Source organism: Leiobunum rupestre, chromosome 1 (assembly GCF_980474605.1).
Source record: "Leiobunum rupestre chromosome 1, qqLeiRupe1.1.hap1, whole genome shotgun sequence".
In the NCBI taxonomy this organism is placed as follows: domain Eukaryota; kingdom Metazoa; phylum Arthropoda; class Arachnida; order Opiliones; family Sclerosomatidae; genus Leiobunum; species Leiobunum rupestre.
This window is the reverse complement of record NC_143384.1, coordinates 70,730,995-70,742,716: the sequence shown is the minus strand read 5'-3', so window position 1 is coordinate 70,742,716 and position 11,722 is coordinate 70,730,995. Positions and strand designations below refer to the sequence as shown.

General features: G+C 38.6%; 1 protein-coding gene across 1 annotated transcript; it reads left to right on the top strand.

Annotated features, from left to right (window-relative positions):
- Nucleotides 1-584: 584 nt before the first annotated feature.
- Nucleotides 585-10,915, top strand: LOC149966236 (phenoloxidase-activating factor 2-like). The gene is made up of 8 exons (XM_090181108.1): nt 585-602; nt 4,135-4,213; nt 4,694-4,986; nt 6,209-6,495; nt 8,439-8,713; nt 10,056-10,216; nt 10,375-10,479; nt 10,546-10,915. The coding sequence occupies exons 2-8, from the start codon at nt 4,141-4,143 to the stop codon at nt 10,630-10,632; spliced, it is 1,281 nt and encodes a 426-aa protein (XP_090037234.1). The 5' UTR covers nt 585-602; nt 4,135-4,140; the 3' UTR covers nt 10,633-10,915.
- Nucleotides 10,916-11,722: the final 807 nt, after the last annotated feature.

The window sequence follows — 11,722 nt, the reverse complement described above, 5'->3', positions numbered from 1 at the left end:
GGGTTCAATACCCCCTGCCGTAACACCCCTGTTAAAGCGCCCAATTTCAGCTCCGAAATACCATCCATAACCCCGCACTATTCATCACTTTCAAGAAACCGAACAAAAGGCAATAAACACCCCGAGAACACGGTGAACACCAGCAACACAAGCAGCTACCCTCGAACGCGCCGGGGCCAAGCAATCCGGTCAGACTCACATAGGAAACGGGTTACCTCACAAATAACGAGTTATTCTCTGACAAGCGTAGCGAGCGGGGATTCTGGTAAATGATTATTACTTAAGATTACGACTAAATGCGCGGAATTGTCAAGGTTAAAAGAATATATCCACGATTTCATCCTCTAAAGACAGCCTGTCTCAAAGTCTCTGGCAACACTCGAATCGAGCCTGTTGTCTTCGAGGAAACATTGCGCGCTCGTTTCTGGTTACGAAATCAAAGCATCCTTCGTGTACGTGAAGCGTGGAGGGGGGGGGGGGAATAAGATGTTCCGGATGCCATCCCCCCCTGGACTTTTTTCTTTGAAGCATTCGCTATTGAAAATTTAATATAAAAGTAAGCTGTTATCTTCAGGGAAAGTTCATACGGATACCCGCGTTCGGTGAGTACATTTCGCACATTTTCATAAACGGATACAATTTAGAGTCGTATCCTTGAAGGTTTTTTAATTTGATGGAAAAATATTTTCATTTAATATTTCCATTAATAATTGAATCCAACAAATGCAATTTTATTTGCGGCTGATTTAAATAAATTTGATTTAAATCAAGCGATAATAAAAAATCTTTAATTTACATCAATGATTTAAATCAAGCAATAGTTTTAAAAATCTTTAAATTAAATATTAACATGAATGATTTAAATCAAGCAATAGTTTTAAAAATCTTTAAATTAAATATTTACATGAATGATTTAAATCAAGCAATAGTTTTAAAAATCTTTAAATTAAATATTTACATGAATGATTTAAATCAGGTGATATTTACATCAATGATTTAAATCAGGTGATACTTACATCAATGATTTAAATCAGGTGATATTTACGTCAATGATTTCAATCAGGTAATATTTACATCAATGATTTAAATCAGGTAATATTTACATCAATGATTTAAATCAGGTTATATTTAAATCAACTTTTAAAATCAGGTGATATTTAAATCGATTTTTAAAATCAGGTGATATTTACATGATTTAAATTAAGCGACAGTTTTAAAAAAATCTTTAAAATAAATCAGGTGATATTTACATCAATGATTTAAATCAGGTGATACTTACATCAATGATTTAAATCAGGTGATATTTACGTCAATGATTTCCATCAGGTAATATTTACATCAATGATTTAAATCAGGTAATATTTACATCAATGATTTAAATCAGGTTATATTTAAATCAACTTTTAAAATCAGGTGATATTTAAATCGATTTTTAAAATCAGGTGATATTTACATGATTTAAATTAAGCGACAGTTTTAAAAAAATCTTTAAAATAAATCAGTTGATATTTACATCAATTATTTAAATCAAGTGACAGTTTAAAAATATCTTTAATTTCAATCAAGCGATAGTTTAAAAATATCTTTAATTTAAATTAAGTGATAGTTTAAAAATATCTTTAATTTAAATCAAGTGATATTTAAAAATTACTAATATAAATCGAGCACGTTAAAAAATTATTAGACTTAAATAAAGCGATTTTTAAAAACATAATTATTTAAACTAAAGGATTTTTTTTAAAAAATCATTGATTTAAATCAAGCGAAAATTTTAAAAACTGTTTTAAATTTAATGATATATTAAACATCATTGGTTCAAATCAAGCGATATTTAAAATAAAATTGTTTTAAATTTAATGATATTTTAAAATATATCAATAATATTTTAACTCTAGTAATAGTTTTAAAAAATAATTGTATTAAATCTAGTAATAGTTTTAAAAAATTATTGTTTTAAATCTAGTAATAGTTTTAAAAAATCATTGTTTTAAATCTAGTAATAATTTTAAAAAATCATTGTTTTAAATCTAGTTATAGTTTTAAAAAGTCGTTGCTTTAAACCTAATGATATTTAAAAATCATTGATTTAAGACACGTAATATATTTCAATGTATAGGAGTTTCAAAATAAAAAAATGGTTCAGTAACAAACCCAATAAAATGTTTAAATAGTAATTAAATTTAATTAGGAGTTGATGTTTCTTTATTTTGTCTTGTAGTATCAGTAACGTAAGCAAAATTTAAAATTTATATTATTTAAAATCAATGTTTTTGGTAAAACTTCTAATAATTTAGATTAATCTAAAAAAACAACCATGATGCAAAAGAAATTCAAAAACTATAATATTACATTAATTACCCTCCGAACAGTGGCGTAGCTGATGGTCCGCAGGGCCCGCGGTGCGGGGGGGCCTCGAGCTTCAAGGGGGCCCTCGAGCTTCGGAGGGGGACCCCGCTAACTATAAAAAAAATTAAAAAGGGGGCCTCATAGAGATTTTTGCGGGGGGGCCTCTGAGTTATCAGCTACGCCACTGCCTCCGAAGATTTTAAAACAAACTTGTATACAATGAAAAACCGATAACTCAATGTTGTGTTAATATTCTATTTATATTATTGCCATAATTCGGGGTAAAAAGCTCAATTCGCATATCTCCCTTTATCTACGCACAATAAAATAGACCTTCTAACTGGAAATTCAGAACATGCCACTTTTATTTCTGTAACTAGGTGCAAAACTAAAATAAAATGCCTACTAACAAACAGCCATAGCTCGTAGAAAATAGTCTATAATTTTTTTTTTTTATAATTCGAGCTAGATTTTTTTCGGGATAAATTTCCGTTGTAAATTTCAACAGAAAGTACTTTAAGTGTCCCTAACTAACACCAGAAGTATATAACACATAACTTAGAGAATGGTATCCATAAAAGAAAATTGAAATCAATGATCCCTCTACTTATATTTTTAATGTTATTCGCTTGAAGCATGTGCCTTCCCAGTGTCCCTCTGATTGCCAAAAAGACGTTTCGAAAGGAAAAAGACCTATAAGCTTCGAGCTTAGGAAACATAACGCCATCTGCCTAAATGTCCGTCAACTAAATATGTGAGGAAATAGCAGACGACTTTTAAATCAATTATATGTTCTTCGGTTGAACTTTCAGCTGTTATGCAGAGATAATTTTGATTGGACAGACAGCTTTCATATATTCAATTAAAAACTCGTTCGGTAGGCGGCGTTACTTATGACAAAAATTTAAATTAAGCACGAAGCCTATAGTGAAAATATTGTTTAAAAATAAGTAAATGTCCCTACGCAGTGTAATTTTTACATTTCCACATCATTGGGCGGAGGAATACCTTTGATACACATCCGCGGTTTGGCGGGAAAATCACGTCCATTGGAAACTGCCTGTAAGCCCTGTATGTTTAATCTATGAGCAACAAACACAAAGAGAACGCAGCTAGCCTTTAAACACGCTAACGAAGGGTTGCGTACGAATTTCATTGGACGAGCGTCACGAGCCTTTACGCTGAACGGTTTACGGGCGGGGGGGGGGGGGAGAAGAAAATTTCCGAATTTTTCCCTTCCGACGGCAGCAGGCAGTAAAGCGTCTAGCCAATGAAAAATGTACACAAGTAAATCCACGACTTCTGACGGGTTGCGTTCTCCTTGTGTGGGGTGTTGTGTTTGTTGCTCCTATGTTTAATTTTTTTAGCCTAGATGCATACTTCTCTAGTATGAAATATATTATATACTTACGCTAGCACTTACTAATCAAACATTGCGATGTTTATTGTCAATCTACGCCACCATGGCTCTTATCAGCATTATGACTAACGTTTGTAGTCTAAAAGAATAACATTGTCGCGTAAATTCATGTTTCGAAAAAAAACCCTTTGTTGCCGAGTGAATCAAAAAATATAAACCTAATCTACAAGCGGAAATATAGAGATCAAATTCCATAAACGCGTCTAAGGGCCGAAATTCCCAGATAGCGAACCATTTGCATACGAAACGACGAAGCGAATACGCTCCGAGTACATATCAGAAGTTAAGCCTAACTTTATTTTATTCGCGTTCACAGCGTTTTAAAACGCGTCAAACTAACGAAATACGTTTCTTTTTTGTACTTGCAGGTCACCATGTTGCTTCCTTTAACCCTGATCTCGCTGGTCCTAGCGGGATCCATCAGTGCCCAAAACCCCCAAAATCAAGGTAAGCCCAGACCCGTAATTTCGGGACGATACGGTAGTAGTAGTCGCCCTAGTTCCAACACTTATGGCCCTGACGGCAAACCCTGCAACTGCCCCGAACAAGACGGTGGTTCGTACGATTTCGGTAATCCTGAACCCTTGAGACCCAACGGTGACGGAGGGTCCGATTTCGGTAACCCGGACCCTTACAAACCCAACGGTGGCGGCGGTGGGTCCGACTTCGGTAACCCGGACCCTTACAAACCGAACGGTGGCGGCGGTGGGTCCGACTTCGGTAACCCGGACCCTTACAAACCGAACGGTGGCGGCGGTGGGTCCGACTTCGGTAACCCAGACCCTTACAAACCCAACGGTGGCGGCGGAGGGTCCGACTTCGGAAACCCAGACCCTTACAAACCCAACGGTGGCGGCGGTGGGTCCGACTTCGGCAAGCCAGACCCTTACAAACCCAAAGACGATTACCCTAATGACGAAGATGTAGTTATAGATGGCGGCAAACCAGTCCCGCAACCGGATGGGGACAAGTACGTCCCGCCCCCAGACGACCCGAGTGCGGGAGAAGATTACGCGGACACTGGTGCTGGCGGCGGCGGTGGTGGCGGTTCGGATTACGTGGACCCTAACAAGAACCCTTCGGGTGGCGACAGCTACACGCCTCCCGCGGACTGCGACTGTGTCCCTTATTATCAGTGCAAAGACGGAGACATTATTACAGATGGTTCTGGCATCATTGATCCACGCAAAAAAGTTACGCCCAAGGAAGAAATGCCGTTGGTAAGATAGTCTTACAATTAAGGATTTATTTTTGGGGTAAAGTGGAACTCGTGGCAATGCGTTGAAAATGATACTTGTTGGCGCGTTAAGCTTTGCCTAGTAGGTGGACGGGTTTTTCTTTGCCTATACTGCCAAAATTGTTTTAATTTTGTGTTTGACAAACTACCCTGATCATATCACATCTGCAGATTTAGAAAGAAAACAATTTTTTGATTATTTATTTCGAGTAAATAGATTAAGTGAAATTTTTTTCCGCTGTTCTCCAAACCAGAGGGGGTAGTCATTCGTAAAATCTTGGTTCACCTGATTACAGATTTTCGAAAAACACTCGGTGATTTCCGCTGCTTTTTCCAAATTTGTGATTTTCATAAGCGATTTCACGTGATTACCGATGATTTGTACACCTGATTACGTGTAGGGAGCAGTTAGTTCGCGTGCCACCACCCTCCAACGCAATTTCACCCGGCCACCTGAATTAATGGCTTTAAAAGTCGCTTGATGACTGAGGCCTAAGGTATTAGCCTAGCTGATTATGATTATTGACTACCCCCTCGTCCAAACGTACCTCACGTTGTAACAGCAAACTCTCCTCTTAAGATTTAACGAAATCAGCCCGGTTCCTCATTCGTTCGATAAAATGTACGGCTTCCAACGCCATTGAATACACGCGCAGTGCCGTCTTTCCCGTTGGGCCAAAAGGGCACTGTCCTAGGGCCCCAAGATTCTGGAGGGCCCCATTTTTCAAATTATGAAACGCAAAATAAATTTAAAAAAAAATGGTTTTTAACATTGCTAGAAAGTCCTAAACTTCGTATTTAGTCGCGTCTATAGACAGGGTAAATCTAAAACGAATAAAGACTTTTGGTTGTTGGTACTTTTAAATTAAGAATAAGCTTCTACTTCAGTAATCTTTAGTAGGACAAGTGAAACTATTTGAACCGATAGTTTTAGATTAGATGGACTTCGCACTGGAGTTTAGAAACTTCGGTGGAGTTACAGGGGATCGCCCATAGTTTTGCCCAGGGGCCTCCAATTAGGTAAAGACGGCCCTGTACACGCTCCGGGGACGTTTCTCGTTACCATGTTCTTGACGACGGTTAATTCGACCATGTGGCATTGGTTATAGCAAGAAATAGGCAAACCCCGAATGAAACGAGTTTCGCTTCACCCTATCGCGAAATCTCAAAACTTAATGTTTATTTCAATTGTGGTCTTTCAACAGGAAGATAAATTCTCTCCTCCTCAATGCGGCAAATATCACGTCTGTTGCTCGAGCTCCAGCAAAGTGACGCAAAAACCTTACGAGCATTTCTGCGGGATTCGCAAACCGGGTGGAGTCAACACGAGAATCTTGAACCACGGCAAAAAGGGAGAGTCCCAGTTCGGCGAATGGCCGTGGCAAGGCGCTGTGCTCAAGGTCGAAGGGGAAGCCAACCATTTCAAATGCGGCGCCGTCCTCATCGACCAGTACCACGTCCTGACCGTCGCCCACTGCGTTGCTCCATTTGTGTAAGTACACAATCGTATTTAGTTGACTGAATCAGATTAAGTTATCGAGCTTATCTCATTTTTATCAATTTGACATCAACACTACATTTTTGGTCTTTCGCCGATTTTGGGAAAACCACGAAAATTTTCCTTGTTTAGATTTTCCAAAAATACTTTTTTCTCCAGTTGGCAAAATTAAACGCCATATTTCCCGAACTGACAAGAAAAGGATACTTTTGGTTTTTGGTGTATTGGCAAAATCATACTTTTCTTTTCCAGATTTATCAGAAACTATTTTTTACGTTTATGTACTTTTATTTTTGATTTTGGGCAATTTTACAAAAATAATTCGCAACCGAAAACTATATCTACGCCCTCTTTGGTTTCACCATTTAAACCTAGATTGGTAAAGGCAAAAGCAGTCTCTACTAGTTTTTCTCATCGTTATTCGTGAATTTAACTTTATAAATAATGATACTTGCATTTTAATATAATTTTTGCATCGTTTGCTTATATTTTGATAAGTTTATTTAAGCAAAAACTTTATTGTAACTTTTTAATTTGTCGGTAGCATATGTTAGATCATAGGCGCAACCACGGAGAACCTAACGCCGTTACGCCACCTAGACTCGATTCGGTCCTTAATAGCTTGTCGTGACTGATATGACTAGACAAATGTTCCGAGAACCTTTGTGGAAAAATTAGTGTTGGGATTTTTTCCTAATCATTTCCACTCGCTGTTTTGAAAAAGAAATTTAAAGGGAATGTAACACTTTCGGTGATGGATCAACGATAGGAGCGCTGTTGATGGAATATTAGTGTGGAAGGCCTGTAGTAGCCTCTATTCCTAGGCTCCTACCACTGTAAGCAAAATTTAGACGCGTTCGCCTTTCCCGCGGGTGTTCCTCCAATTTTATTGGCCAATTTTTAATATCCCAGATTTGGCGGTGTGTGATATGAAAATTTTCAGTGGGTAAAGATTTCGTTTTTCGTTTTTTTTCGTGATGACTGATTTCCCCTACGTCTTAGCGTCGTTTTCCTTTAAGCTTGAGAGAATGTGTGAGGGAAGTAGGTCTTCACAAGAACGAAATGTACGCCCACTGATTTTCGGAATCCACCTATTAAAGGTAGAATGATCCAAACCAAAATGTAGTCTACTAACACGCGTTTCGACTTGTTTTTAACGTAACTAGCACCAATTATCCCTAGCTTCTGTTGAACCTGGTTGAAGAAATGCGAAATTCAGAAACACGCTGAATTTTCAAGTTCTCTCCGCACAGGTTCAGGGGTTTGCCTGAGTTCTTCGTTTTCCCCCTTTCCATGAAAACGTGTTTAGGTTAAAGGTAATAGTGAGTGTAGGGAGCTGTTGGCTCGCGTGGCAGGAAGGGCTTACCACCTCCCTCCTCCACATTGTAAGCCGTCCACCATAATTAAAGAAATTATAAGTCGCTAGTTGACTTGGGCCTACGGTGGTGCTTTGGGTATTAGCCTAGCTGATTATTATTATTATTATTATTATTATTATTATTATTATTATTATTATTATTATTATTATAAAGGTCATACTGCCTTAAAGTAACTTAGCTCGCAATTACTACAACCAATTTCCATAACACATAATACTCTTTTGAAATTGGAAAAAAAAACATAACGTTTTTTTGTTATTTGGACAGTGACACCGAGGGGTAAGACAGTCTCAGATAATCTGTACACCGAGTTCGTGCATTTAGCACTGTTAAAGTATATTTTCAAGAGTTCGCGAGTTCAATTTAGCACTGTCAAAGGTACGGCAGTGTACACCGAGTTCGCAGAGTGTCTTACCCACCGAGTGACACTTATTATTATAAAGGTCATACTCCCTTAAAATTGATTAGCCCACAATTACTACAACCAATTTTCATAACACATAATACTCTTTTGAAATTGAAAAATACATTAATACGATTTTTCTGTTATTTGGGCAGTGACACTGGAGCGCCACTAACATTAATCGTGCGTCTCGGAGAATGGGACACTCAGACCAAAACGGAATTCTTGCCGCACGAGGACTACGTCGTGAAATCGATCGCGATCCACCCCGCCTTCCGCAACAACAGTCTGTGGAACGACATCGCCGTCCTGACCTTGAACAGCCCCGTCAAGTTCTCGCCGCACATCGACACGATCTGCCTGCCCAACTACGGAGAGAAACATTTGGGCGAGAACTGCGTCGTTACCGGATGGGGAAAAAACGCCTACCGTAAGTTACAATTTTAAGTACGTCCTCTCATAAATAACAAAAAACACACCTTAGTATGATCAAGAAAGTATTTATTTATACTCAGGGAGAATGAATATGTCGAGACTATCGACGGACACGTTGAGGCCCTAACCCCGTCACGCTAAGGGGGGGGGGGGGAGGAGGCGGTCTTATTTTTCGCGTCCTCGCAGCAGCGTTAATCGCGTCGAAAAACATAATTTTTAAGAACCAATGAGATTGCAGTATTATTTGATTTTATTAAAGTGGAGGAGCAAACCGGGGGCCCCAACTTGTGGAATTGGAAAAACGCTAAAAATAATCTCGACATATTCATTCTCCCTGAGTATAAATAAATACATTCTTGGTATGATATTATTATTTCTTGGATGATTAATAAAAACACTTCGTTATTTTTGGGCATGTAGTAGAGCTGTGCGATTAGTGGTTTTAGGCAATCGAGTTGGTTATCGAGTATCAAATTTTTTGCATCGAGTATTCGAGTCTAGTAATATTGAAGTCGAGTCGAGTAATCGAGTACTAGATTAGGAGCTAGTTTTATTCAAGTAATTATGAAATTAAATTTAAAAGGCGTATTAAGTAACTTTCTATGCTGAAAAATATTTCTTTAATTTAAATGAACCACAGTTTCCACAACTTTTTAGATACCCCCAAAAAGTCGTAAAAACCCCTCTTTGAACTTTGAAGCAACGACGATAGAAAAACAAATACTCGACGAGTTTAGAGAGCAGCTTATTCGTGTAATCGGGTACCCGAATATGCAATTTTTAGGTACTCTGTAATCGACGAGTATTCTCCAATTACTTATTCGTGGTCGAGTTCGTGGGGTGGCGGAGTGGTTAGCACTTTCGCCTCGCAGCAAGAGGAGCCGGGTTCGATCCTTGCTTGTGGCACTGGGTGAAAACTCAGAACTACTCCTTCTGCGTTGAGTTCACAAGTTCTCCCCCGCTGGTTTAAGGGGTTTTTCCCCGAGCTCTTCGGTTTCCCCTTCCATAAAAACTTGTAGAGGTTAACGGTAATAGTTAGTGTAGGGAGCTGTTGGCTCGCGTGGCTTGCAGGGCTTGCAACCACCCTCCTACGCATTGTAACCCGGCCACCAGAATTAAAGGCTTTAAAAGTCGCTCGATGACTTAGGCCTAAGGTGGTGCCTTGGGTATTAGCCTAGCTGATACTCGACCTCAAAGGCAGAGTTCTCGATGATGTTAGAGTACTAGCACAGCCCTAGCACTTCGATATTTTATTAGTTGTGTTTAAAATTCTCAGGAGTTGGATCTGCGCTATAGCCACCACTTGGTGTCATTTTAATAAATTTTGTAAATTTCAGGAGGTGGATCTTACTCAAACGTATTGCGGGAAGTTCACGTGCCCATAATTGACAACCACCAATGCCAAGAATTGCTTCGCAATACTAGATTGGGGAAGTTCTTCAGATTGCACGATGGTTTCATGTGTGCCGGAGGTGGTGCTGACGAAGACTCTTGCAAAGTAACTATCTTTAATACCATAAGTGTATAATATTTCACATAAATGTGCAAGTTCCCTATCTATCACGTGTTAAATGTTTATTGGGATCCATTGTTAGCATGACCACAGATATTTGGTGCACCAAATTGCACTTAAAAACTAATTATGCTTTTGAATAGGGAGACGGAGGTGGACCCTTGGTTTGCTACCGCGCTGATGGAACCTACGCCTTGACTGGTCTCGTCAGTTGGGGCATCGATTGTGGCGTTAAATCAGTGCCTGGGGTAATTTTCAACATTGTTTTTGTAATACTGTATTATTTAAATTAATAATTATTTATTAATTAAAAGGTTTACATGGATGTGTCCAAGTTCCTGGACTGGATTAAGGAAACAACCGGACAACCATTGGACAATTATTGGCCAAAGGGGTATTAGCATCTCGAGCAACAGCGAACTCTTACATCATCAAAGCATACACTCAACGATTTTATCATAAACCGTATTATTTATCAAGCTTAATTGAACTTATAGTGTCGTAGATTTCCCGCTGTCAATTCGCCCAATTTCCATTATGCTATGGCTTGTTTCTCAAACATTTTTGTTTTTAAATTACTGCTTCAGTAACGGAACAAATTTTTCATAAAGTCAATGCTTAGGAAGCTAAAAGCAATATTAAAACATGGAAACTTTTAAAATAAAAAAAATTACTCTTAATCCAGTTTTATCGTTTAATATTCCTTTGTTTGTGAGGTGCTTTTCAAAGAATGCTTCTCTAAAGACAGATTTTCGGCGCTAATGGCGTGACCGAACTATAAAACCTCTCAAGTCACAATAATCAGAACAGTTAGGTTTATTTGTATAAGTCACGTTAATCCCGTTAAAAACGTGTTGAATTTGGAATAATTACACATAGGAACGTTATGATACCACTGAATGTTCTTAGCAAGCGCGTATTACCATTTATCTATCCGCAGTGAGCTACGCATATTTTCACCGGTAGAGGGATGATATTAAGTGGTTCTACGTATTCGGGGAACTGAAAGGTCCCGGTATTCATTATCCCAATGGCGCAATGCTAAGTTCAAAACCCTATATAGCCTAAACAAGCGGTAACACGCAATCTAATGACGCAATTCGTTCATTTTCTGTTTGGATAGATCTGGCTACTTTTGACGTATTTTAAATCATTTGGCGCGTTACCCGTCACCTGAATTCGGTGGACATAACATTATTTTAATAGTTGTATTATGAATGTATTAATTTCTAAAAATAAGATCAGCAAAGTTTAAAAACTTTGACCACCGAAACCATTTTTGATCGTTGGCGCTCAGTAGTGAAGTGACGAAATTTTTTCCTTGAAAAGGTTGTCATACTTCCGCCTCAGTTGGCTTAACCCAACCTCTTTCTACCCCCCATCGGCGTAGTCCTAAGCTTGTATATCAGAGACGAGCGGACGGAATAGTTCCACACGCTCAGGCCCGGACTGGCCCGGGCGGCTAACCGGCGATCGCCGGTCAGATCGGGG